Below are 27774 nucleotides of genomic sequence, written 5' to 3'. Positions count from 1 at the left end.
CCCTGCCCCAGCGTGCCCGTCTCAGCCAACGAGCTCGCGAGTGCATGCCGGGAGTTGTCGTTTTGCCGGAAGGGAGCGGCGTGATTGGCTGGAAGGCCGACTTCATTTCCCGCGATTCTCGGCTGCAGGAATTCTATTGGTCGAACTAGGAAGGGAATGACGGGAATTGTTGTTTAGCTGGCGGCGAGCGATGCGATTGAGTGTAGGGCGCGCTTGCGCAGTGCAGAGTGGAACCGGCTAGTCAGACTTCATTTCCCGTGAGCCTCGACGGAAGAAATCCTATTGGGCGAGCCGGACGCTGCGGCGAAAAGCATGCTGGGAGTTGTAGTTTTCATTTTCTGAAGGGACGAGGAAAATCATGGCGGCGGCTTCTTCCTCAGGCCCGAGTAGGCCCGACGAAGCCGGGCAAGTACCCGGCCCGGCCCCGGTACTTCAGTACAGCCTCCTGCTGGAGCACTTGGTGGGCGAGAAGCGCGGGCCGAGGCAGGCGCAGGCCTTCGACCCGGCCGCCCTCGGAGGCTTCCCGGCGCCGGCAAAGAGCCCCGAGCAGAAGATGGTCGAGCGGGCCATGGAGAGCTGTGGCTTCAAGGCGGCCCTGGCCTGCATCGGAGGTAAGGAAAAAACAAACAAACCCGGATTTAATTCGTTTTAAAGTTACCTCACACACCTAGCAGCGGCCTACCTTGCAGGGTTGTCGTGAGGGTGGGAGAGAAAAAGAAATGAATTTAAATCATTTTAAAGTTACCTCACAAGACTAACACCGGCCTACCTTGCTGGGTTGTCGTGAGGGTGAAAGAGAGAGGGGCGCGCGAAAGAAATGAATTTAATTCCTTTTGAAATTACCTCACAGGCCTTCTTTGTGGGGTGGTCACGAGGGTGGGAGAGCGAAAAAAGAAACGAATTTAATTTATTTTGAAGTTACCCCACAGGGTGTGAGGGGAGGAAAATGAAAAGAATTTGTCTTTTGTTCATGATCATCTATCTGTTGTGGATGTTTTATTTATAGGCTTTACAATGTTTATATACCGCATTCCATTTTTTTTCAAAAGGTATAATAAACCCCGAAGCAGTTTAGAACAAATTATAAAATGATACATCCTTATAAAAGCACGACAACATTTAGGATGCCGTCCTGTACAAACGTACTGGGGAGTAAATGCTATTGAACTCAATGGGGCTTAATTCTGAGTAGACACATTCAGGATTGTGCTGAAATCCTGCAATCCCTATATTTGTTTCACTGGAAGAAAACCCAATTGAACTCAGTGGGATTTACTTCTGAGTAGACATGTATAGGATTGCGCTGTAAGGCTAAGTTAATAGTTGGGAAAAGGATTCAGAAGACGCCTTAAACCATGGCTTTAACCAAGGTGGTTAAGCCAGAAAGCCGGGCCGCGTTCAGAAGACGCCTTAAACCATGGCTTTAACCATGGTGGTTAAGCCAGAAAGCCAGGCCGCGTTCAGAAGACGCCTTAAACCATGGCTTTAACCAAGGTGGTTAACCCAGAAAGCCGGGCCGCGTTCAGAAGACGCCTTAAACCATGGCTTTAACCAAGGTGGTTAAGCCAGAAAGCCGGGCCGCGTTCAGAAGACGCCTTAAACCATGGCTTTAACCATGGCGGTTAAGCCAGAAAGCCGGGCTGCGTTCAAAAGACGCCTTAAACCATGGCTTTAACCATGGCGGTTAAGCCAGAAAGCCGGGCCGCGTTCAAAAGACGCCTTAAACCATGGCTTTAACCATGGTGGTTAAGCCAGAAAGCCGGGCTGCATTCAGAAGACGCCTTAAACCATGGCTTTAACCATGGCGGTTAAGCCAGAAAGCTGGGCTGCGTTCAGAAGATGCCTTAAACCATGGCTTTAACCATGGCGGTTAAGCCAGAAAGCCGGGCTGCATTCAGAAGACGCCTTAAACCATGGCTTTAACCATGGTGGTTAAGCCAGAAAGCCGGGCTGCATTCAGAAGACGCCTTAAACCATGGCTTTAACCATGGCGGTTAAGCCAGAAAGCTGGGCTGCATTCAGAAGATGCCTTAAACCATGGCTTTAACCATGGCGGTTAAGCCAGAAAGCCGGGCTGCATTCAGAAGACGCCTTAAACCATGGCTTTAACCATGGTGGTTAAGCCAGAAAGCCAGGCCGTGTTCAGAAGACGCCTTAAACCATGGCTTTAACCATGGCGGTTAAGCCAGAAAGCTGGGCTGCATTCAGAAGACGCCTTAAGCCATGGCTTTAACCAATCATGGTGAATAAGGCTTTTTGCTTTATTCACCATGGTTAAGTCGTGGTTTAAGGCGTCTTCTGAATGCGGTCCGACTTTCTGGCTTAACCACCATGGTTAAGTCATGGTTTTAAGGCATCTTCTGAACGCGCCCTTGTTATTATCACTGCTACATATGGACCCTGTTCAGATGACACACTAAGACATGGTAGTTAAGTACTTTGAGCTAAACATGATGGCTTAGCGTGTCATGTAAACCATGTCTTAGCGTGTCGTGTGAACCTTTCCTAACCATGGTGGCTACATAAGCACAGTTTAAAAAGGCTCATTTGCTGCAAAAGGGTTTGCGGTCTAACCATGGCTTAGGGTGTTGTCTGAACAGGCTCCTGCTACCTGGGATCGTGTCCATCTGATCCAGCCAGGAGAGGAGGAAGCGCTGCAAAGCAAGGGGCTGATCAGTGGCTGCTGTTGCCCTGCCTTGTGGGGGGTTTGCCTCATCTGCGGAACCTTCCAACTGCCTCCTAGCAGACTCAGGCCCCCATCTCACCCCCAGCTGCAACATCATTTTGGGATTGGGAGTTTAAGAGGCAGGCTCCTTTGGGGGCGACACCAACGGAGGTTGCCCCTTTGGGGGAAGTACACGAGGGCGAGGGCCTGTCCCTCTGTACTTGCTTGCTTGCTTGCTTTTCTCCCCCTCCCCCCACTTTTGGCCTGCTGGACTGCCTCCATTTAATATCATGTGAGGGTTCTGCCGGCCTGTCATGAATATATGCTTTCCTGGGAGCAGAGGAGGTGATGGGAGTCCAGGAGCAGCCATCAGAGTTATACAGGGCAGAGGGAGATATGGGGGTGGGGTGGGGGTGGGGAGAGAGTTGCACTGTAATAAGAGAGGGTGCAACAACAGGGCCTTGGCTGTCCCCGAACTTCCCCCCAATTCAGATAACCTGGATGGCCTCCTGGGTTGAAATTGCTGCTGGTGAACGCCAGGTCGGTGAATGGGAAAACGACGGCTATCCAGGACTTGTTCCTGCATGAGCATGCCGGCCTGGCCTGTATCACAGAGACCTGGTTGGACAAGGCTGGGGGAGTTCATCTCTCTCAGCTTTGCCCACCAGAGTTCTCTGTCCAGCATCAGGCAAGGCCTGGGGGGGGCGGGGAGGTAGAGTGGCAGGGGGTTGGACTCGGTGGCCTTATAGGCCCCTTCCAACTCTACTATTCTATGATTCTGTCATGGTCTATCAGGATTCCATCCCCCTGACCAGGTGCCCTGTCCCACAGTCTGCAGGGTTCAAATGTGTGTATCTGAAGGTGAGTGCCCAGGACGGAATAGGGATTCCGTTGGTGTACCGTCCACCCCGCTGTTCAACAGTCTCCCTTCCTGAGCTAGCTGGGGTAGTCTCGGATTTGGTGTTGGAGTCCCCACGGCTTGTTGTTCTGGGGGATTTCAATATCCATGCTGAGGATGCCCTGTCAGGAGCGGCTCAGGATTTCATGTCCGCCATGACAACCATAGGTCTGTCCCAAATATGGACCCACCCATGCTGCTGGGCACCCTTTGGACCTTGTTTTCTGTGCTGGATGGGGTGACAGGGATCTGAGAGTGGAGGAACTCTCTATAGTTCCGTTGTCATGGACAGATCACTACCTGGTGGGGTTTAGACTTGCTGTCACTCAGAACCTCTGCAGGGAGAAGCTAGAAAATACGTTGTTACTATTATCAGGCCTTGAGTGCTAGAAAAACTGCAATATAAAAGCATTGCATAGCACTGTAGAGCACTTGAAGCTTAATCATAGTAATAAAGTGCTATATAAGTGTTGTGTAGCACTTCAGAGGGCTCAACACCTTTCCTTTTACCTCCAAGCTGCAGCCTGGCATATCAGAAAGAAAACACTGAGGGTGGGTTTCTCAGAAGAAGCAATTGAAATAGCCGGCGGTCCGGAAGATGGGAAAACGCTTGAGAAATAAAAGTTTGTTTATTTATTTATTTATTTATTTATTACATTTCTATACCGCCCAATAGCCGGAGCTCTCTGTGCGGTTCACAAAGTTTCCAGAAGGAAATTTGAGTCTGGTCACAGTTATATTCACCTTGCTGGCTCCCCTCCCCCCCCCTTTCTTGACAGGATTTGTGCTGGGGGGTGCCTTCGGCGTGTTCACAGCCGGCATCGACACCAACGTGGGCTTCGACCCCAAGGATCCGTACCGCACCCCGACAGCCAAAGAGGTCTTGAAAGACATGGGGCAAAGAGGGATGTCCTATGCCAAGAACTTCGCCATCGTGGGCGCCATGTTTTCCTGTACCGAATGCCTGGTGGAGTCCGTAAGTGGCTTTTGTTTATTTTCATCGGCTGGTTTCCTGTGTCGATTCATGGGCTAAATCTGCCTCGATTCTGGGCACATTGACCTTCATGCCCCTCACATTTTTAGGGGTAATAATGCCTAGATACATAAATGCCAAGGTTTCCCAGTTAAACGAGTGCTAAAAAAGGAGGAATGCTCCAACTCCCATTTGAAATCCTTCTGGACCCTCCACGAAGAGTTAGGGCTCCCATCGTTTAGCAACTTTGCTTGGGCCGGATATGTTGCGTGAAGGGTGTTGATAACCAGCAGCTGCCCCAATCCTCCCAATACTCTGAGCTTGCAGCTTCAGTGGCCATCCCCTTTAGAAGTAGCAACACTCCAGAATTTTATCCATTTATGGCGCAGTCCTATGCATGCTTAGACAGAAAACAATTCCCGGCATTCCCCAGCCAGTCATTCCCCCCCCCCCCCGCCCGGCTAAACGTGTAGAATTGCGCCCATATTAACTAAATATGTGCACCTGCCCCCTGACAGGTTTTTTGGGCGACTCACAAAACAAATACAGCAACGAAAACATCCTATGAAATGATGAAAACGATTTCAAACTCAAAAATGCCTTTCCCGTCCCTCCAGAGCCCGCTCAGGCCACCAAATTTATTTCTCCCTCTGAAACGTGAGCATGTTAGGATAACAGCGCCACTTCTAGAATTCTGTTTGTCCTCTTTGCACGGCTGGTCCTGATGATGTTTCTCACATTCGCAGTACCGAGGCAAATCCGACTGGAAAAACAGTGTTATGAGCGGGTGCATCACAGGAGGAGCCATTGGCTTTAGAGGTGAGTAGCGTCGCCGGGGAGCAGTCGGCGGGCTCAACTCTCCTTGTGGCCTTATACAACCTTCCCCAACCTGGTGCCCTCCAGTTGTGTTGGGACTGCAGCTCCCATCATCCCCAGCCAACATGGATGGCCTTCTACCAGCAGGCAAATGAATTTTTAGTCAGGCAGGACTTTGGCCAACGCTGCAGTTTGCTCAAGTTGTCCGCCTCTTTTATAGATGTTTTATTCACTTGCTTCTATGTTTTGATTATCGCCTCGTATTTTACTCTTGTTAGCCACCTTGAGCACCGTATGGGGGAAGCACATTTATGAAACGAAGAAATACAGTGGTGGCCAAAATTGTAGACACTTTTTTTGAAATTTTAATGTTTTGCAACTTCGCATGCTTATAGAAAATGCTCTGTTTCATGAAATTCAAATGTGTATATATCAATTGAAAGAGAATTTAATGCTGAATTCAATACAAAAAAACAGAATTCAAATACCTGCAGTACAAAAAAACGTTATGTGCACTTTAGTCTAAAAACAAACACAGGTGTGATTGAGTGAAGAAGCGGATTGGAATTGCAAACCCTGCTGGCCAATCACAGTCCTTGTTCTGGGGACCAATCACATGGCAGTAGCTGCGATACATCATGTTTCAAGTTGGGGAAAGTCAGTTTTGCTGTTTGCTCTGTAACTGAAGCGCCATTGGAGATGGTGTGAATATTTGAAGTATTTCTCAGTTTAAAAGTGTTTGTACGTACATCATACATAGTGCAATGGCACCAAAGAAAAGAGTTGATTGGACACCCAGGAAAAGTAGCAGGATTGTTGCATCACGTGAATCAGGTCTTTCAATTGATATATAAACCTTTGAATTTCGTGAAACAGAACATTTTCTATAAGCATGCAAAGTTGCAAAACATTAACATTTTAAAAAGCATCCACAATTTTGGCCACCGCTGTAGAGATTAGTCTGGCGGCTTTCCGGGCATGTCACTTCAGGGAGCACTTTGCACGCTGACCTGTCTGCCAAGGAATCCCCCTGGGTGTAGGAAGCTGCTTATCCACCAGAGCGAACCCTTGTACGTCTATCCCAGTATTGCCTCCTCTCCCTAGCAGTGCCTCTCTGGGGTCTTAGGCAGAGAAGGGGCTTGCCGGTGTGTGTGTGGGGGGGACCTTCTGCCTGCAAAGTGTGTGCTGTACCCGCTGAGCTGTGGCCCCTCCCTCCGTTTGCCACAGGACTTTTGTGCTTTGCGGAGGATTCTGGGGCATGTCCCAGGATGCAGCTGGGTTGCACGCTGCAGCCAGCCCTTGCCTGGGTAGTATCAGGCAAGCTCTCTTTGAGGAGTGTTTCCCTCCTGTTGCTGATCCTTCCCCTTGGAAGCTCAGCATCCCCCTGGAACATGGATGGAAAACCACTGCTGAGGTCTCAGAGCTTAGTGGTTAGGATGTAGCTAGTGCTGCCTGGTGGGAAAGCAGGAGAGGGCCTTCTCAGTGGCTGCCCCGGGGCTCTGGAACTCTCTTCCCAGGGAAGCTAGACTGGCTCCCTCCCTGGTGTGCTTCTGGAGGCAGGCTAAAACTTTTTTTGTTCCGGTTGGCCTTTGGTGGGTAATCTGGACCTCTGTTCATGCATGGTTTGTATATTGGATTTTTTAAAAAGATATTCATATTTTACATGTTTTTAAAGGTTTTAATATTGTAGCATGTTTAATTATATTTTTGATTTTTGTATACCCTATTTCTTCGATTCTAAGACACACTTTCCCCCCCATATAAACATCTCTAAAAATGGGGTGCGTCTTAGAATCACGGGTGTGTCTTAGGTGTTTTTTTTCTGTTGGTGGTACTGAAATTTGTGTGCGTTTTACAATCGATGGCGTCTTACAATTGAAGAAATAAGGTACCTCTTATCTGTTTCAACTGTACATGTTTTAATTTGTAAAGCCACCTTGAGTCCCAGTATTGGGGTGAGGAGGAGGAGGAGGAGGATGTGATACTTGCCTGGTTGGCTGAAGAAAATCTAAAACTTGTATAAAACAAGAGTATTGGGCCAGCAGGGAAGTTAAAGTGCCTAAATCCCGCGTGCTGATCTTCCCTAAGAGCATTAAATGACTCTCTGAACAGCTTCTAAGCTTGTTATGCTGGGCCTGATGGGTTTAAACTTCTTTCGGGGGAAACACAGCTGTAGCCTCCTGGTCCCGCTCCTGCCTCTCCATCAAAGGTCCTTGCCTTCTCTGCTAAGTGCTCCCTTTTCTAGCTAGGAGCTTGTTTCGGTCAGCCTCCGATGTGTCCTTCAAAGCCTCAGAATAATGAGAAGGAGGGACACCCTTTGCACGGGAGCCAGGAACAAGCCTGCTAGCTTGGGTGACCTTTGCTTTCCAGCCAACAGTAAGGACTAAAGGACGGGAGCTTGACCCCCCACCCACCCTTGTGCTAACAGCTGTCTCCTTTTGCCTTGCAGCTGGCCTAAAAGCAGGTGTCCTCGGGTGTGGGGGCTTTGCCACTTTCTCTGCGGTGATTGACTATTACTTACGGTAGCCACCCCAGCCGGCGGTGAGGAAGGACTTCCTAGCGCAAACTCTGCAGCAGGCGCAGTTAGCGCCCCTTTTTCCTGGACCGCCAGCCGTGGGAGAAAGACGGAAAGCATCGGGACCTGTGTCCTAGAAGGAGATGGGCAGGCATCCAACCCGTGGGCAGAGTCAAGTGAGTAATTCAAGCCAAGCGCTGGTCCAACATTGTTGGGAGAGGAGTAACTGAGGACTACGACAGACGCCCTCCATTCCTCCTGCTGCATTTGCTGTGGCGATTTCTACCTGCTGCAACGTTACGGCAGCACACAGAGGGACTTGTAGCTTTGCTACTGCAGTTTGGGATTCAGGAGAAACAGAAATACAACTTTTTCCAGGCACTGTAAAGTGTTTTGATACTAATAAAACGGGAACAATCTTCTACAGGCGCAGCAAAGGTCACGGGGCTAGCGCTTTGTGGGTGATTTTCTTAAGTTTGACGGAGACGGCTTAGTCAAATCCATTGCCGACAGACCTGCGTATGGCTGATAGTCAATGCTACAAAGAATGTTTCTGGAGTATGTTCTGAGGCGGTTTGCATAGGGCAGATCTCTCCACCTGGGTGCCTCCAGATGTGTTGGACTGCAAGCCCTATCATTCCTAGCTGGCACAGCTGGGCACGATAGGAATTGCAGCCCAGCACAGTTGGAGGGCGCGAGGTTGGGGAAGTCTAGCATAGGAGTTTGGTTTTACATTAGTCGTATAATACGTGCGTCTGTTGTGTATTAAATCCCAAGTGGGCTATTAGAGAAAGTGAAGAGCGAGAAGCTGGATTTCCCCCAGGTAGTGGGTACAAACTAGAAGCCAGTAATAGCTTAACGGTGTATAGTCAGAAAAAAGACCTACAACTCCCAGCATGCCCTGGCTGGGGCATGCTGGGAGCTGCAGTCCTTTTTTTTATTTTACTGCTTAAAGGCACAATCCTAAAGTGGATGCTAAAACTTGTTAATGTTTAGGGCCCCGTTTTCTCACCTCAATTCTACTTCCTCCTTTTGAAAGTAGCTAAGAGAACATAAGACGAGCCCAAAGGGTGGTCTAGTCTAGCATTTTGTTCACACGGCGGCCACCCAGATTCCCCAGTGCAAAGCCCCACAAGCGGGGCATGAGTGTAACAGCGATTTCCCACTGTTATACCTGCTGGCTTTGATCCTGGTGGCAATATATAGCCATCGGGACCAGTAGCCACTGATTGCCTAATCCCCTTTTCAAAGCTGCCGGGAGTTGGTGGCCTTTGCCACATCTGGGGTTAGCATTGCGCTACCTTGGTGCAGCCTGAGCAGAGAAGTCGACCAACATATTCATATGCAGGCTCATAGGGACCTGCCTCCTACCAGGTCAACCTAGCCCAGTATTGCCTGCTCTGACTTGCAGCTGTTCCCCGGAGTTTCAGGGAAGAGCTGTCTCTGTCCCCCGCTGGGGATTGAACCCTTCTGCGTGGAAAGCAGGGGGGCTGCTGTCGTGATCAGCGCCACCAGAAGCTGCTATTAACTGGGTCGGTATTTAGGTTCCCTGCTCTGGGATGAATTACAGACTGGGAAGAAAAACAGGCTTGGAAGCAGATTTGTGAAGCAACACCCAGCAGGCGGGCGGAAGCACCCCAGGCGCCCGCCGGCCTTGGCATTCCTATGGCAACGGCTCTTGTCACCTAGGAGAATTCTTGCAGTTTCCAATAAGAATAATTAAGCTTCGAAGCGCTCCCCCCCCCTTAGTGGCCCAGTCCATGCTCTACGACCCATCTATGCCCCCCCCGTACTATTCCTGTACTGTGGAATCCTGTCTACACATGAGCCTGTCCAGTTACTCCAACACAGACTTCGACCCTCGGATCTGGACACAAACAACGACACCGCTGGAGTAATTTGTGCAAATGTTTCGGCTTTGCATTTTATTAACGTTGTCTTCGTTCATTTTTATTTATTTTTTTACATCCATTTTAAAGTTTTGTCATCTACAGGGAGAGAGAAAAAAAAAACCTGCAACGGAACACAACCAAATATATAATATATATCCATAAACAAGTCAAATATCAGTCAGCAGTTTCTAGTTTAGCTGAAGGTCCCGTTGTCCCCTGCCCTGCTGTTGGGGGCAGGGCAAGGAAATAAAAATAAAGAGCAAGTGCAGTTGTTTTTTTCGGGGGGGGGGTGTTGTCTACGTTGGTATGAGAACAAGGGTGCAATCCTGGGCGTGTTTAGACAGAAGAAAGTCCTGCAGCTCCTAGCTTTCGCCCAGGCTGGGGAACGCTGAGAGCTTAAGGACTTTTTTCTGTCTAAACATGCCCAGGGTTGCACCGTTAAGACACTCAGAACCGGGGGTCTCTATCGGCAATAGACACACAGGTAGATGCAGATCCACAAAGGATTTTTGTGCGGAAGGGTCAATAAACACGCACACAACTCTGGCCGGCTACTCAATCCAGTGCCCAGGCATGTGAAGTATTTCTGGTCCCTGAACTGTGCCATGTCACCTCACCTCCGCTGACCGTGCAGGAAATGCGACGGAAGCCGCTTGAGATTTTTGAGGGGGGGGGGCCTCAGCGTCAAAGCACCTTCTTCGGCAGAGGGGACCGAGGGCGAAGGGTTCGGGCTCTCCTGCCTCTTAAATTCATGGCTGGTTTTCTATTTGGCAACAGGGGTGGGCGGAAATCTACACAAAGCCTCGCTAAGGGATAAGGTGGCAATGCTGGTGGGAAAGAGTGCCTCCCGCAAAAGGCCGCTGCAGACTCCCAATGCCCGGGGGGTGGAGCTCTGGTTCTGTCTGCTAATTGCTTTTAAAATAAGAAAGGAAACCATCAGAAACAGCAGCTCTACTGTCTCAGCCGATTTTCAGCAGGTTGGGAGAAGGGTTTGGGAAGCCACTGTCTGAGCGGGCGGCCTGCCTCTTCCCACACGGCTGCTCAGACCCGTCGCACAGAGGAAGCGGGAGCCTCTCAGGGCTGAAATCGCGCTTTTGCATTCTACCTGAGCCTTCCTAGTTGAACCCTGTAAGCAATGCTGGTTGAGATGTGGCAAAGCTGCCTTTTTCCACGCACACACCCTGTGGAAGGGACCCCCCCCCCCACTCCCTCCAGCTGGACTCTAGCAGAAAGAACCCACGACGGGGCTAGGAAATGCATCAGCTGCCTCTTTGGCAGGGCGTGGGTGGGGGGGAGCTCCAGAACTCCTGCTCTCCCAGCTAAATATTCTTTTTTGGGGGGGGGGGGATGGTCCATTGCCACTGTAAGACCTGCTCTCCTTTGTAAGAAATAAGACTGAATGAGTCCCAAGAGAAGTTAACCATAAATAAACCAGAGGGAACAACAGAGCTGGAGATAAGGTCATTGTTCTCTCACACACAAACTCACACACATTCTGCATCCAGCCACGGCTAAAGACTAGCAAACAAAGTCACTACTCTGACACTCTGCCGCCGTCGGGGTACCTTTAAAATTTCTTTACAGTACGAAACTAAGAGGCGAAGCCTGGCTTCACCTCCCCAGTACGCACAGCTGCAAAGCCAACAGGCAGGGATTGCAAGACAAAGCTCTCCAGCAGATGAGCAAGAAAGAAAGGGGGGGGGGGGAAGGAATCTGGACTTTAAAAAAACGAAACAGCCAGACGATGCCACCTTCAGCCCACTGTCCTGAGCTCTTTCAGACAGGCTGGCTGTCTGGCTGGCACCGGAAACAGAACGCAAGGTTTCAGCCACCGGATCCGCCATCTGCACAGCCAGGCAGGGCAAATCAGAGCGCGTAGGCGAGGGGGAACGGAGCCCTTGGCTTCTTTTAGGCTTTTGAAGCAGGAAAATCCAAGCAAGCACTGTACATGCAAGCCACAAGGAAGAGGACAAGCGTTGCAGGCTGGGAGAAGGCAGGCTGGAGGAGGAGGAGGAGGAGGAGGAGGAGGAGGAGGAGGAGGAGGAGGGCCTTGGCTGTAGTAAAGCTCTGTTGAACCCAGAAGATGACGACCTTTTGAAAAGAAGCAGATGGGCCGTGGAGGCAGCACGTCCAGTCCTCATCCGTCGCTCGCTCCCTTTCTGCTGTCCGACAAACGTACGTTAAAAGCGACTCCTGAAGACGGGAAGTTTGAGAGACGTGGCAACGGTGCAGGAGGAAGAGTGCAGTGGTCGCAGGGAAGGCCGGGGGTCGCATGGGTGGGGAGTGTACAAAACTGTCCAAGTGGCACAGGCACGGTACGTCCCAGGACGGTGCAATGTCCTCAGCAGGACTGGCGTCCAGAGCCGCCCGGCATCCATGCTGCATCTCTCCGCTTCGAAAACGCAGGCCGCTGCTCGGCCGCAGGGCCAGGGGAGGTTACACATCCGTGGAGAAGTAGAGTGCGTTGCGTTTGAGCTCGGCAAAAGAGATGGGCGCGTGTTGCAAGTAGTAGAGGAGCACTTGGACCTGCAAAAGCCACAAAGGAAAGAGATCGGCATGAGAGCGGGACGTTTCTTTTACCGAGAGTCTTTGTGGAAGTCAGGCGTGTCGACCTGGGAAGGGGCAGGGACAAAGCTGTAGCCCAAAGGCCAGCTGAGGCGTGCAACTCTTTCTCTCTGTATGTAAACCAGCCTCTGTGATTAGAGATCCCAGGGGGAATTTGGGTGAAGACACACAGAGAGAGAGAGAGCAACAGACCTGGTTTATTGCATTCAAGTGTACCTGATTGACCAGTGCCAGAGTGTCACCAAAACACAGGTACATCAGAAGCTGCCTAGTACGGAGTCAGACCACACTGGTCCACTGAGTTCTCTCGAGGGTTTCAGAGGGAAATCTTTCCATGCCCTGGAAATACCGGCACCTGAACCTGAGACGGTTTCTATGCAAAAGAGGTGCTTCAACACTAAGCTGTAACCCTTATGCAAACCCTAAAGCAGTTTAAAATGTTCCCTACAGCTTAAAGCGATCGAATAGGTGTGTGTGTGGACTTGTGACTACTCTTTAAACGTTAATGTCTGTCTTTGTGCTGGGAGGGTCCGAGTTCTAAATGCGCTCTTGTTTTGCGGCTGCAAGGTGATGCTTGAACCTTTACCCAGCAGAGGGCGCTTTCTTGACCTGGGCACCATTCCCGCCCTCAAGTGTCCTCTTTGCTTTCTCCTCCCTGCCCCGTACCTGGGCCATGACGTCGTGGGACCAGATGTCTGAGGCCAAACTCAGGTGTCCTTTGCTCTCCTCAGACGGCCTCAACAGCGTTGGGCCAAACACGGTGGCCAGGTTGTGCAGAGACATTTTATTGACGGGCTCCTTCTCGGCGACTCTGCAAAAGAAGAGTGGGACCGTTTCAAACAGCTTTGGCACGTATCTTCGAAGTCAGAGGAAAGGACGGGATTCCTCGCCTCTCCCCAGCTCCATTTGTCTCCCTTCTGCAGAAAGCAATCACGGCGCAAACCTCCTCCCAGCTCCAAATCCCCGCCTTGACGTGGCACCGTCCCTTTCTCCCGCAATCCCCGTCTTGCCCCCCTCCTGCCCAAAGTCCTGGCTCTGGAAACCCTCCAAAACTCCCCGCCCCCCAGCACACCTTCTCCCGGAAACTGCTGCTGGCCACGCTTGGGCCGGGGCCAGCCATCGCTGTGGAAACCGGCACCCAAATATTGCCATGTTAGGAGACAGCTGTGCTGCAGCCGCTTCCCCCTCCCCGCCCCCAAGAGCACAAGCTGTGCATGGCTTGAGCCCTGTCCAGAGGAACAGATGTGGGAACGGGATGTGCCCTCTTCGCAGAGGCAGAGCAAGGAGCCAAATAGATTTTCCTTCAGGCCACATCGACGAAACTCCACCCAACCCCCCTTCTTTTTCTCCGGCTTGATTTGTTCCTTTCTTTCCGCCTCTCCCCACCTCTCTGCCTCCCAGCTTGGTTCTTAACAAACTGGGGGAGAGGGGAGGGGACATGCCAATAACGTAAGATTCCAGGCCCCGATTCCAAAATTCCCCACGGTGTGTTCTTGGGCCAGCCCGGCACCCCGCCAAGCCGCAGCTCCTACAGCGATTCCGTGTCCTCAGCAGAAGACCACGACCCGAGCGAGGAGGATAGGAGAGGGCTTGAGCTCAGAAAATAGCCAGGGGGTGGGGTGGGGGCTGCTGCCGCCAAGCAACCAACATCCCCCCCCTTTAATCCCTCTCTCCTTTTGGCATCTAGAGAGGCAGGGGACGCCGCTGTGGAGTTTGTAATCGCTTCCTTATGGGATTAATTAACAGTCCTTGCACTTGCTACGCAATTGGTCCGCTCCACAAGGGAGGAGGACAGATGGAGGCCGTTTGCTTTGCTGCGTGACCCAAAGTTTCCCTGAGGGGGGAGCAGGGCTCCCTGGCGAGCCGTAGAGAACCTGTTCTCAGAACCAGAGGCAGACCTCGTCCAGGAATTGGAGAGCCCCCACACCGGGCTGAGAACTCGCTTCAGATACGCATTTAGACAGTGGTTTTCATCCTGCCGCCCCTGGTTTTGTTTGGACTCAAGTCTGACTTTTGCTCTGCCAGGCAGTTCAACATTTGTTCATTTTGCATTAGCTCGTCGATTCGCTTGCAGCCCTGGGGACCTTCCTGGTCTCCGTTTCTGATTAAGAGTGCTGGAGAACTCGAAAGCTTGCACATTTTTGTGGCCTTTTGCTGGGTCCTAATTTTGAATAGTTTCTCATGGACCTGAACGGCTATCTGTGTTCGCTTGTTTTTTTTCTGACTCAGGGTAAAAACGTATAAAACAAAACCAACGGAATACTCATTAACGCGTCCCCACGTTCCGGTCCTGTCCGAGGAAGGGCATCCCCTGTTCTCAAGGGGGGGGAGAGAGGCTTACCTTTTCAAGTGTTCCAGCAGAAAGAGGAATGTGATGAGGTTGGGGTCGGGGAGGGAACGTAGAAGGTGCATCATGCAATTCTCCTTAGCCGACGGGTCAGAGAGGGCTGGAGACGAAAGAGCTGGAGGGGAGAGGTGGAGAGAGTTGGCAAACCGTAGACAAGGCTGCAAAGCCCACACTTGGAGGATTCTGGGCTGACTTGCGCCAATCACACGCCCTCCGCTTAGCCTACCTCAATGGGCTGTTGCAGGGGTCCATTGTAACCGGAGATGCTGTGGGCTGAACCTGGACCGTTTTCCTATGCCATCCAAAGCAGGTGCTTTTAACACTGAGCTAGGGTCCCTCTAATAAAACCGGACAACCCCCTGCTCTCGGAGGTGGAAAAATGGGCTAGAAATGTGCAAGTCGACTGACATTTGGAGCTACAAAGATGAGGGCAGGTGATTTGTTAGCTGGCTCGCCTGTACCGGGACTTTCTATTTACTTACTTGCGGGGCAATCCAAAGCACGTCTACATAGAAATAAGTCCTACAACTCCCAGCATCCCCCATGCCGGCTGGGAGCTGCAAGGACTTACTTCTGTGTCCCAAAACGTTCTCAGGTGCCTGAAAAGACTTGTATTCTGCCCAACACATTTCGGAAAAGAAATGACCTCCTTCAGGAACCACTTGCCTGTCTCCAAAAGAATCCTTCCAATTCTTCTCCAGATTTTAAGACGGTGACAGGGTTGAAGCATTTTAAGACAGAAGAAGTTTTGGAAGGATTCTCTTCTACGCAGTCGGAGAAAGATAAGGAAGAAGGAAATTTCTTTTCCGAAAGTTTTTTTTACCATCTGAGAACATCTTCTATTTGGGGACGCATTTTCCGCTGGGGTTGTCCCCTCGGCTGCCCACAGAACTGTTGTTATGTGGCAGCGATATGAATACAGGTGCACCGCGATGCACACCTACCCAGAAATTGGGAAGCGGCAAATTTCTGAGTAGGCATGGATCAGAGCGCACCTGTACTGCATTTACATTGCTGCCCCGTAACAGTAGTTCAGCTGATAGAACAAACCCAGCAGAAAAAAATACAATGTAAAACGATTTTAAAAATTAAAAGACGGGTTTAAAACGCGCAATACTGGCAGGGCACAGAGCTCTCACTCTTGCGGAGGCCTCCGTGAATCCTGTTGGGTGGTAGATTCCATCGGGCCGTTTCACGGAACCGTCTTGTGGCTCTGGTCTGCTCTCCGCCACCACGCGCATACTCAAAAGTTTCTTACCGATCCCCTCCATAAAGGCTGGATAGAGCCTGTCTGTGAGCAGGGGCTCAGGGAGCTCGCGGAAATACAGCTTCAGGGTGCCCGCAATGGCATTGATGTCCATGTCGCTGAGCATCATCAGGATGTCTTTGCTGTCTACGGGAGAGTTGAGATCAAGCCGTTTTAAAATTAATAATACTAATAATAATAGGATGTAAGAATACGATGGCTGGGAACCAAGGCAAGCTAATGCCATCTCTGCCCAGTAACGTCTCTTCCGGCCCAGGCGGCAGGTCACCAGCAGAGACGGTTCTCTTTTTCCATGACTTGCTACCAGATCCTTTTAACTGGAGAGCGACTCCAGGACTTCCCCTATGCAAAGCTGGGGCAAAGCTGCCATTCAACTCTGACCGCCCCCCCCCCCCCCAACTTCAAAGAACGGCCCTATTTGATCAGAGCAAGGTCTGGCAAGGTCCGTATTTGTTTGCATTCAGCAGTCTGGCTTCAAAACTGTAAGATGAGGTGATTGCTGCTAGCTGACCTGGCTAATAATAATAATAATAATAATAATAATAATAGGACCAGACAAGTTAAAGGAGTCTTCATTTGCTATGAAGCTGTCAGCTTTCTACCATCAACTGCCCTGTGGGACAGATCCTTATGAGCCCTTATTTTTAATATAGTATTATCGTGGGGTGTGTTGTTTTTTTAAATAAATGGGCAGTGTTTTACTTGGTAGAATTTTATCCTGAGAGCCAGGATAGAAATAATTGCAGGAAATAACCAATGCCGCCTTCGTGTTCAGAGGCAGGCCTCCCCCCGAGCACCAGATGCAAACACAAGGAGGAGAGGGGCTATCTCAGAAGCATCTGGTCATCCACTGTCGGAGACAGGGTACTGGGGTGGCCTTTGAGCCCACAAAGCCTTCCTTGTAAGTGTGAAGCCATGTCCCTCCGAGATGAGCAAGGGATGAAGACGCAAGAGCTCTCTCTCGCTCTCACGCTTTTCCAAGAACGAAAAACTCACTGGAGTCAAAGGCAGCTTTCAGGGCCTGGATGTCGGTGGCCACCCCCGAGATCCGGTAGATGCCCACTTCATCGATGCCTCGCTTCTCGACTTCCTCGATGCACTGGCGCACGATGTACGGCACTTTGGATCGCTCGCGCCTAGCGGGAGGATTGAGAGGGAGAGAGAGACGGACCGGGAGAGAGCAAAATTACCACTCTTGGTCCCCAAGGAAGGCAGAGCTTTGCAGAAACCACCCGCCTCTTCCTTGCATTCGCAGCGCAAGGCCTGTCGGATCTACCCTTCAAAGAGTGGCCCCGAGCCGCTGATGTGGAAACCGTACAAAGGAGAGAAAGTGCTGTTGCAGCTCAGCCTAACCAGACGCCAGCTCTTTCTTTCTCAACAGGCTGGCTCAGCTATGCTTAGGTGGGGATAAGGAAGGCCTTCTGTATATGATCAGAGGCACCCTCGGGTCTAGTTAAATGAAACGTGCCTCTTTTGGCATCGAAACCAGGGTCTAGGGCCCAGACCTTAACCCCGGTTAATCCCTGCCCTCCATTGGGGGTTGAGGCTTAGGAGCCCAAATGGGCCGACAGAACTGAGGACCTTCCTTGCCACCCAGGAGAATCCTGTTGCCCGTCTGTTCCTGGGCACGATTCAAAGTGCCGGTTTACCACCATTCAAACCTTAAACGGACCCTCTCCTCCCCTGTAGCACTCTGGCCTGTCCGCCAAGACCCTTTGATGTTTCCTGCCTCCACTGGAGGCACAGCTGAATTTGAGTCCTTTGGCACTGCCTGCCTCAGGAGATCCGTGTAGCCCCTTCTTCCCTGGTGGCGTTTTACCACCGCCTGAAAACTTCCTTTGTTTGGGCAGAGTTTTGGACCTGCACATCGGATAATTCTGCCAAATTATTTAGCCTTTGCCAATTAATCATCAGTTTTTGTGGGTTTGGTTCAAAATTGTATCCGCCGCTCCCCTTTCACTTCCCAGTGTCCATTTGTGATGGCTTTTTTTTAAAAAAACACACACATCACATGCATTTGTTAGCCCCCTTGAGCGGTTCAGTCTGGAGTGAGAAAAGCAGGGTATAATCACCCCTAATAAAGAAAACAACACTGCAAGAATCGTTTCCCCGACATGGTGAGTCCTCCCAAAGTGGAACAGCCCCCACAGCACATATTCATTGCTGGCCTCCCACAGACCCAGTCCCAACGTACTTGGTGACAACGCTGATTTTGACACCAAAGACTCCCGTTTGCTTTTTCGACGGGGTCCTTTTCAGGCTCATGTCCCGGCTGGTGAACTTCATCGAAAACTCCACTTTGATCTGCAAAGGAGATGGCAGAAAAGGAGAGAGCCGGGATTATACACTGTGACTGGGAGGCTGCTCCGGAAGGGGACAGTTAGCGCATGCCAGGAGGTAGGAACGAATCTAGGGGGCCAGCGCCATGGGACGGGGAGATGGCGTGCAACGCACTCCTCCTTACCCCATTCATCTCGATCACATCCATGTGCCAGTTCTTGGTCTGTACCGTCTGGGGATCCAGCTGCAAAAGAGAACCGGAAAGGATGAGACCCAAAAGACCCACCCTGGATAAGACAGCGTAAAGCAGCGGTACTTGTAAAACGTTTTTAATAAAAAAACGAAATCCTGCATTATCCACAGCAATAAATAGATATGAAATGAATGCAGCTTTCTAGCAATTCCACACAGGCTTCAGTGGACCAGATGTCCAAATGAGTATCCTTTTGAAGGTGGCGTCTAAATGCCACCCGCTCAAATGTCGAAAGCGCTGAGAGATCCTCAATCCATTGCATTAGAAGAGGTGAGCGCCTATCCTTCCAATGTTGCAAGATCAGTCTTTTCGCTGTCAAAAGGATGCTGCGGATCCATTTCCGCTGACCGTTTGTTAATTTCCATGAAGCAGGCAAACAGTTTAAAACAGCGTGTACATTAGTGAATATTAAAGGCTGTTCCAGCACAAAATTTAGTGGCGTAATAACCTCCTCCCCAAAAGAAGCATCTACTGGAAATGGCCAAAATGTATATTTAAAAGAAGCATTGGCTGTACTGCACCACCAGCAATTAGCTGAATTAGACAAGTTTTTATTTAAGAGACGTTGCAGTGTCCCACAGACACAAATGTTTTTGCTGAATAAGACACAGAACCACAGATGCGACAGGTACAGGCGATCCATTGATCAGGCATTTTGTGGTGGCGCCCCACAGCAGTTTCTCAAATTCCCAAGTGTGCCCACAGGTTCAAAAAGGTGCAAAGCGTGTTTGCGTGCGTGTGCGATGCAAGAGGACCGACGCAACCAGACAGGTCAAACCTGCACGTATTTCAAGACTTCAATTCCACCCCCACCCCCCCAAAAACAAACACTGCGTGCTGCAAAGGTTTACGAAGAGTGTCCGGTGTGCCACAATTCTACGGGAACCCAAGAAAGGGGGCAGAATGTGCTACTGAGCTTGGAGTTCAGCTGAGAACCACAGCTATTTCTTCTTCTTTTTTTTAAAGTAAGATTTTTTAAAAGTAGGATTCTAGTCCTGAGGACTAAAATAGATGCACATGGAAGCAACACCTGCAAAGGTCCCAGAAGCCAGAGGGGTGGCTGAATCGTGGTTGAGGGCTGAATTTCTTTGTGACTGCAAAAGAAAGTAGACCAAATAGGGGAAGAAAAATAATTCTAAGTGATGCAAAATGGGGACATGTGCAAAAAATGTGTCCTGGCAGAAGAATTCTGTTTTTTACAGGCTTTCATGGTCCGCTGATTGGCTTCCCCCCGGCCCCTGAGTCTAGGCTGGCAACAGAGAACACAGTAAAACCATTGGAACGATCCTAGGTGACATCCAAACTGAAACGTAGCCCGAGGTTGGGCCCCGGTGCTGCGAACGGAGGGCTTTCTGGCTGCTGGCATCGTGCAGTCGAGGGGTTCAGACGGGGGGGGGGGCCCTTCGGGGCCAAGCCACAGCCACCATCCAGGGCAGCTCAGCACCCCTTCAGCTGCAACTGTGGGCCCTCGGTTGGATTCACAGGCAGGTGCAACACTTGCTCCACGGGAAGCTAAGCCAAGCCCGAAGGCCCGTCCAGAAAAGAGAGACAGATCTGTTTCATAATATGCCAAGACACCCTCCCATGAATCAGGGCTATTTCTGGAGACGGATTCCTAAAATAAAACAGGGCACGTCTTCCACACGGCCCCAAGGATTATTTGCCGTCTCCTGGGAAAGCCGGCTGGGGCGGCTGTCCGGAAGGCCTCCACGTCACGCGCTCTGGGAGCGGGGTCCGTCTCGGACCCGAATCGGCTCCGCTTTGAGCGCTTTCCAGGAGAGGCCCCCGGGGACTTTCCCAGGGAACAGAGGGCAGATCAAGCTCTGTGGGACACGGCTAATCGGTCCGACCAGAGGGCGGGAGATGGATCTCGACAACCTGACTGGTTCTGCAGGAGCAGCTGGCTCGCCACGTTCACACAGTATGTTCTTAGGTGGCCACCGAAAGGTGCATCACGCAGAGCTGGGAGCAAATGCCACAGGGGTTCGGGGAGAGGGAGGTCCGCGGGCTGAATCCTGCATGCCTGGGGACACGATCCACCGATCGTTCAGAGGGTTCCCAGGTTTTTTGTGTCCCCCCACCCCCCCACCCCCCCCATTTCTTAATTGTGGAAATGCCTCTCCTAACTAAGGCTTTTAGTGAGAGCTTTAAGCTAAAATTGGATGGTGTGTGTTGTGGTTTTTTTTTGTATTTTGACGCAGCCCCTTTGCCTCTGGCTCCGCCCCCTCTTGCCTTCAGCTCCGCCCACCACTGGAATGCCCACCCAGACACAACGCAGAGTCCGTCCCAGCAGGCTGTACTGAGGGAGATGAGAGCGGGAAGCAGGGCCATTCCACCAACCTTGCTGCTTTTCCCCTCTACCCTCCCTACCCGTGTTTTCCTTGCATGTCATGTCTTTTTAAATTGTAAGCCTGTGAGGCAGGGACTGTCTTTTTTTACTGATTAAATGTAAGCCAATCCAGGAGCCTTTTTGGCCACAGAGCAGGGTAAAAATGCATTAAAGTATAAATACAATAGAGAATAAATAAGTTGCATTTTCTATTTCACCCAAGCACTTAAATTTCAAGATTTCCCCCCCACCCACCCACCTGGGGCTATGCTGGCTGTTTTCTCCCACTCACTGCCAATGTTGGATGCCTTTTAAAAACAATAACAGTCTAGAACAGAACAGATCCAGAAGTTTGAACACGTTCTGATTTTTTTTTAATCGTATTTTTTTTTAATCGTATTTTGACGCAGCCCCTTTGCCTCTGGCTCCGCCCCCTCTTGCCTTCAGCTCCGCCCACCACTGGAATGCCCACCCAGACACAAAGCAGAGTCCGTCCCAGCAGGCTGTACTGAGGGAGATGAGAGCGGGAAGCAGGGCCATTCCACCAACCCTGCTGCTTTTCCCCTCTACCCTCCCTACCTGTGTTTTCCTTGCATGTCATGTCTTTTTAAATTGTAAGCCTGTGAGGCAGGGACTGTCTTTTTTTACTGATTAAATGTAAGCCAATCCAGGAGCCTTTTTGGCCACAGAGCAGGGTAAAAATGCATTAAAGTATAAATACAATAGAGAATAAATAAGTTGCATTTTCTATTTCACCCAAGCACTTAAATTTCAAGATTCCCCCCCACCCCCCGCCTGGGGCTATGCTGGCTGTTTTCTCCCACTCACTGCCAATGTTGGATGCCTTTTAAAAACAATAACAGTCTAGAACAGAACAGATCCAGAAGTTTGAACACGTTCTGATTTTTTTTTAATCGTACAGTCACCTGGTTTGTACATAACAAAACCTCAGAGAATGAGTCAAGTATCGTTCAATCATGGCTTGTCGTTACCTGCAGACCCTGCACTATGGTTTAATTCTGGGTTGTTAACCACAAACAACCGAGGGAGAAACCCCGTGGTTTGTTGTCGGGTTGTTCGTGATTAACAACCCATTTTTAAACCACAGTGCAGCATTCCCAGGTAAAAACAACGCATGATTCAACGACAACCCCTACTTTAACCCACATTTAAGCCATAGTGCCGGGAACACTTGTAATGACAAACCACGATTCAACAAGCCATGATTCAACAATGGCCTGGATTCTGGGTTGTTGTTACATGCAAACCAGGTCATTGTTTTGGGTGTCCTTGGGCAGAAAAGCGAGATGTTTGATCTATCACAGAGACGACAGGCGAGGCTTTCTGATTCTCAAACCTGAACTGCCCCTTCCCGGGTCGTCTTCAGGAGCCGGTGGTGCCACGCGTGCTCAGCGTGCAGCTGCCATGTGAGCTTCCCCGACTGAGACCCCCATGCTTTGCCGGCTCCTCTAGGGCGTCCGTGTCTTCCCCCCAGGGTGCCTGGTCTCTCTCGGGAGAAGCGATCTGAGCAGAAACTTCAGAGGGGATGAGCGGTGGCAAAGCGCTGAGAGAAGCAGGCGTGCGCACGCACACATGCACCCCAATCCCCACAGCAGCCTGGCCGGCAGCAGGCGCCACCCAGGCACGTTCCTCCCACATCCGAGTCCCGTCTCAGAGAGGGGAGGAAGACAAGAAAGTAGCAGATGGCACACAGAGACGAAGACGAAGAAGAAAGGTATCCCTGCATTTGAGCCTGGAGATAGATAATCGGTTCCCTCCCCCCCAGGAGAGTTGGGGGCCGTTTGAAGGAAGAATTGCTGCTCACCGTGTGCACAAACACACACATCCCAATGTCAACTCTAGGACTAAACAGGTGTCACAGGTTGCTTCATTTCAAGAAAACCTGCACAACTACTTTGATCGGAAGGGTCTTGGGAGGTCATCCAGTCCACCCCTCAGCTCGGTGCGGGGATCTTGCCACAACAGCATCCCTGGTGCAGATGGCCACCCAAGCCTCTGCTGAAAGACTCCCAGCAAAGGAGAACTCCCGCTAGGCATTTCGTTCTACTGTGAAACGGCTCTTACCATTAAAGGAAGCTTCTAATGTTTTGCCAAAATCCGTTTCCTTGCCCTTTCCGCCCACTGGTTCTATTCCTGCCTTCTGGAGTGGCAGAGGAAGAAATCTGCACGGCAGCCGCTCCGAAGCGCGACAAGAGAGAGAGGTGCAGCCCCCCACCCACCCACTTTCAACTCCCTCCCCTCCCCCCGGCCTAAAAAATTATAGCTTGTCTCCAGCTTTAGGTAAAACAAAACAGGAAAATGCCAGGGCCGTCGAGCGATTAAAGAAATGTCCAAGTTGACGTATCTTTTGCCTTTGAACTGACTGACTGATTATTCAGTTCAGATAGGTGCCTTTTGGAGGCCGGGGTGGATGGGGGTTGGGATTACAATTTAGCAGGCTAAAAAAACGACATGGTTATTCCCTCCGCCTCCCCAGTCATTCCTTATGATCCCCTGACAAGATTGCAGTTCATTTGAAAGTTCACCAACGAAACCTGGCCTTCGACAAAGATTTTGCCGACTTACCTAGCACATAGCGTGTGTATTTATTCACATTTTTAGCCCACCCTTCCAAGGAGCTCAGCATGATGCAAATGGTCCCCTCACTGAGTCTGACTCAACAACCCTGCAAGGTAGGTTAGGGTGGCAGCTCGTAGATTGAACCAACGTCATCCAGGGAATTTCCTGTCTGGGCGAGGATTTGAACCTGGGTCCACCCAGTCCTAAGTCTACTACTCTAAACACTACACCACGCTGCCTTTAAACCACTTAAAACAGGCCCGCCAACAGCCAGTCACCTCTGGCGAGGGATTTTTGCCTCCAAGCGACCAGGCACGGAAGAAGGAAGAAAGCGTTGCAAACTGGAAGCGCTGTTACGCTTCTCCAAAGCTTCCGGCTGCAGATGTGCCACAAACGCCTTCACGGCAGCCCATGCAGGCAAGCGGGCCGCTAACATCTGTATCATTTTCAAGGCTGGGTTGGATTCCCGCCCCGCTCGGCTGTTAGAAGGGAAGCAACGAGAGGTCCGACCTCCCCCCTCTTGTAACCCGATCTGGTCGCGCTGGACTTGATTTGAAACAACCGCAAACTCCGTGGCTGCGTTTCCTCCCCGAGCCCTGCAGGCTTTGAAGTCCTCACAGCACCAGATGGAAAGGCTTTGGGGCACAGCCCCGAATAAAAAGGCTTTATTAAAGCCAGGTTAGCGCCGTAAACCTGTCCGTCAGGAACTGCTTTCCTCCCCGGCTTGTGGCTGGCTCACAGAGAGGGGGAAACGCGCCCAAAGGGGGCCGCAATGGGGCCGCCGAGCGAGGTGGAGAGATCTCTCGGAATCAGCAAACCGTGAGCAAAGTTCTCCAAATCCCATCACAAAGCTCATACCGGAACGCGAGTTGTTTCACCACCACCCCTTCTGCGTGAAAATCCGCGGGTGTTTCCGTAGATATTTCTCCAAATGCACACATCAGCGGCGCACATTTTTGAAACGGGCGCATATTGTTTTTTTGAAATGTACACTTTTTTTTTTTTTTACGTGATCGGTGTTTTGAAACAGACCCGTTTTGCAACGTGTGCGTGCTGTCAAGCACGTATATTTTTGGCGGGGGTGTCATCGAAATCATATTGCACGATCGGAAGCACACATGCTTCAACCACGGATTTCGTCCGGGTTCGGCCCAGAAGGTGCGACCTGGGTAAAATCCTGATCAAAAACTAATTTCTCATACACAACCAGCAAGGCGTCCTTTTCGCACAGAACCGGCTTATAAATCATACCTGGCCTCATTTATTATGGTTCAACCTCCTCTTCAAACGCTGGACAAAAGAAGCAATTCACTAAATCTCGCACGATTGCTCCGCACGACAGCCCTGCAAGGCAGGGCCTCCTTTATTTAAAGCTGTTGAAATACTGTTTTCAGGTCTCTCTCTTGCTCTCTTTTGTAAACCGCCCAGAGAGCTTCGGCTATGGAGCGGTCCATAAATGTAATAAATCAAATCAAATCTCTCTAAGCAGTTTACGGTAATATTAACATAAAGCGTCAGTTTAAAATGAAAACGAAAATACATTCAGTAAAGATCAGCAATGTGAAAGGAAAAAGCAAAACCCGGTTCTATCAAAGCCAGATAAAAGCATCAGGCTAAAGTCAGAGCAAGAAAAAATACGGGGCAATTAAAGAGAAGTCTGCAGCCGCTACTGAAAAAAAGGCAAGACCGTTGGCGCCGGGTCAGACTCCCTGGGGAGTCACAGCCAAGAAGGCCCTGGTGCCTCGCCCGCTCCACCCTCAGGAAGCAGAGGGACTCACGGGGGTGGGGGTGGGGGGTGCTCCAGTAAAACCTGGGCAGGTTTGTGCCCGAGAAGGCAGTCCTTCCGGTGTTTTAAAATGTATGTATATTATTTATTTATTTAAAGTATTCTTATGCCGCTTCTCAACTGAAAAATAAAAGACTCCCAGAGTCACTTACCTTGTAAGACGCCATCGATTGTAAGATGCACACTAATTTCAGTACCACCAACAGGGAAAAAAACCCTAAGACACACCCGCGATTCTAAGATGCACCCCATTTTTAGAGATGATTATATGGGGGGAAAAGTGCGTCTTAGAATCGAAGAAATAGGGTAAAAAGACACGACAGCCAGGAAACGGGATGAGGAGAGAAGAGGAAAAAAGGAACTGAAGCTCTGAGAAAGGGGGTAGGGAAAGATTTTTTCCCCAAATCCACACATGCTGAGCCTGCAGCAGGGGCCAAGACACTGAAAGTGGGGGGGGGGGAGGGAGATTTTCGCTTCCCTATTTGTCCCCCCACCACAAGCACAACGCTTCTTTCCTCCCGTTTTGCTGCCTGTGTTCAAACAGGTTCTCTAGGTTTTTTTGAAGCAATGCAGAAAAACCTGCAGAACCAGTTGAGTCCCAGAGGTGACCTGGGGGCGGGGGGCGGTTTGAGTGCAGCTGGTCCTCTTCCAAATAACCTTCAGTTCACTGGGGCAGGGGGTGGGGGTGGGGTGACCTCCTTCTCCAACCGTGAACTCAGATCCAGCAAAAGATGCCGAAAGAAGCAGCCATTCAGGACCAGAAGAAGAGCAACAAAAACATCCCTGCAGAAGCCACCTGGGGAAGACGGGCGGTTTTAAACGGTCGCTTTGCCGGAACTCAGCACCTCATCTTCCTCACCGGTTGGGAGCGGCCACGCGACGCCGGGGTGAAAGAGCGCTAGCTCAGCCCATGGACCCCGAAGCGGTAAGGACAAAAGCTTGGGGAACCCGAGCAAAGGTGGCGGTTCCGGCACAGCAACTGTGTCTACCGCCTCGGAGCTAGACTGCCTCTGTTCATGGAAGTTCCACGTAACATCTGAAAAGGTATTCCCAGCGGCCCAACCTTCTTTTAAAGCCATTTTAGTCAGGGGCAGGGCCACAGAGTCCGGCAGCAAATCCCGTAAGTTGGCCGTGGTGTGGAAAAGGGGTGGAGAAAGGACTTTGAAAGGAGAGGACTGATTTGGGGCGGGGAGGGGGGGAATGGTAGGGGGGTGTTTTAAAGACTCCCCAATGTTTCCCTGCGCAGAGCCCATATGTGTGATGCACAGAGACCACGATGAAGAACGCCAGGTGCTGCCCTCGGAGGAAGAGCGGAAAACGAAGTCCTCGGTCAATAAATGGGCCCCACCCCCATCTCGGCTGGCTTGGGAGCTTTCCGGAAACATCCCAAAGGTAGCGTTCGGATGAGTGGGATCTTAAATATGGGCCCGGGGAGGATTTGCCGTTTATACGTCAAGCCCACCTCCTCGATCGAAAGCAGGAGAGGGCCGCTGCCAGCAGGAGAGCCGCCGGACCCAAGCGCCCTCCCGCTCTCGCCGCCGCCTGCATCCCCCCCCCCCCGGAGAGGAGCCCAAGGCAGAAGGGAGAGGGGAGCTGCTCTCGCAGCTGCGGCCTCCTTGGCGTCTCCGGGAGGGCCGGGGGCCAACACTGCCAGACCAAGCAAGCGCGGCCACCTGTTGCTCCAGGGAAGCTGCAACTGTGCTTCCAGAAAGGAACGGGGGTGGGGTGGTCAGCCGGAGAGGTTTCCGAGCTCTTTCCCGGACATGTGAGGTCACACGGGGAATATCCTTTCAAGGCCGCGAGCGTGCCCGTTCACAGGATGCTGAGCCACCGCTGCGGCCCCCCCCCCCCAAAAAACCTCGTGGGGCGCTTGTACCAACGAGGCACAGACACCTTGGCCCAGCTGGATCGCCCTTGGTGACCGCGCACCCCAGCGGGCAGCCCTGCGCAGCCCTGCAGTTCCACGGCACACGATGGCCCGGATTAATCCCCCGTGGACGCCCTCCAAGCAAGCAGCCCTTCACCCCAGCCAGCTGTGGATGGGGGTGTGTGTGTCTCTGAGCCGCCCCCCCCCAGGGGGATTTCCATCCCCCTTGCTGCTCTGCCAGTCGGTTAACATGGCAACAGCAGCCCGGCCCTCGCTGGACCAGAAAGCCCAAGAGCCAACCCAGGGAGAGAGTGGGACAATCTGGTTCTCTCTCGGCAGACAACACAGCAACAGCAGGATAGAGGTTGTTAAGCCATCGATTTGATTGCTGCTCCCCCGGGTGGAGGTGGGGGGAGGAAATCTCTTGCCCTGTTCCCCCCCCCAATGGGTATGGGGGTGTGGAGGGCGGTGCCCCTCTGAAGAACGGAAGGAGTGAAAAGGAAGGGAGATGCAGCAGAGTTTTCCAAACTCCACGAGAGCCAAGGTTCAGTTTTGCTTTATTTTATTTCCTCCCCGAGTGGGGAGGCTTGACCCCGGTGCACACTCACCAGCCTGAAAGCTCCGCTCACTTTGAGGGCAGCTCATTCTGACTCTCAAGAGAACCTGTAGCAGACACGCCTTCCGGTCGTTCTCTTCCTGGGTTGTTTGTGGTTAACAGCCCAGAATTGATCCATAGTGCAG

At 51.3% G+C, this 27774-nt stretch overlaps 2 protein-coding genes across 6 annotated transcripts in view; one reads left to right on the top strand and one right to left on the bottom strand.

The window, feature by feature from the left end:
• The first annotated feature begins 330 nt into the window (after positions 1–330).
• On the top strand, positions 331–8289 carry TIMM22 (translocase of inner mitochondrial membrane 22). The gene is made up of 4 exons (XM_063146623.1): positions 331–611; positions 4343–4539; positions 5283–5355; positions 7802–8289. The coding sequence occupies exons 1-4, from the start codon at positions 359–361 to the stop codon at positions 7876–7878; spliced, it is 600 nt and encodes a 199-aa protein (XP_063002693.1). The 5' UTR covers positions 331–358; the 3' UTR covers positions 7879–8289.
• A 3506-nt stretch (positions 8290–11795) lies between these two features.
• The window catches only part of ABR (ABR activator of RhoGEF and GTPase), a 90406-nt gene continuing 74427 nt past the window's right edge, over positions 11796–27774 (bottom strand). For all 5 annotated transcript variants that reach the window (XM_063146450.1, XM_063146449.1, XM_063146447.1 and 2 more), the window contains 7 exons: positions 18403–18462; positions 18133–18242; positions 16935–17074; positions 15930–16064; positions 14666–14786; positions 12991–13135; positions 11796–12285 (listed from right to left, as the gene is read on the bottom strand). In XM_063146450.1, the coding sequence (XP_063002520.1) occupies positions 12196–12285; positions 12991–13135; positions 14666–14786; positions 15930–16064; positions 16935–17074; positions 18133–18242; positions 18403–18462 (801 nt within the window). In that variant the 3' untranslated portion in view covers positions 11796–12195. The remainder of the gene's footprint in view (positions 12286–12990; positions 13136–14665; positions 14787–15929; positions 16065–16934; positions 17075–18132; positions 18243–18402; positions 18463–27774) is intronic.

The sequence above is a fragment of the Elgaria multicarinata genome, chromosome 22 (assembly GCF_023053635.1).
Source record: "Elgaria multicarinata webbii isolate HBS135686 ecotype San Diego chromosome 22, rElgMul1.1.pri, whole genome shotgun sequence".
NCBI lineage: Eukaryota > Metazoa > Chordata > Lepidosauria > Squamata > Anguidae > Elgaria > Elgaria multicarinata.
The sequence above is the reverse complement of the archived record's forward strand: the minus strand, read 5'-3'. Positions and strand labels throughout refer to the sequence as shown.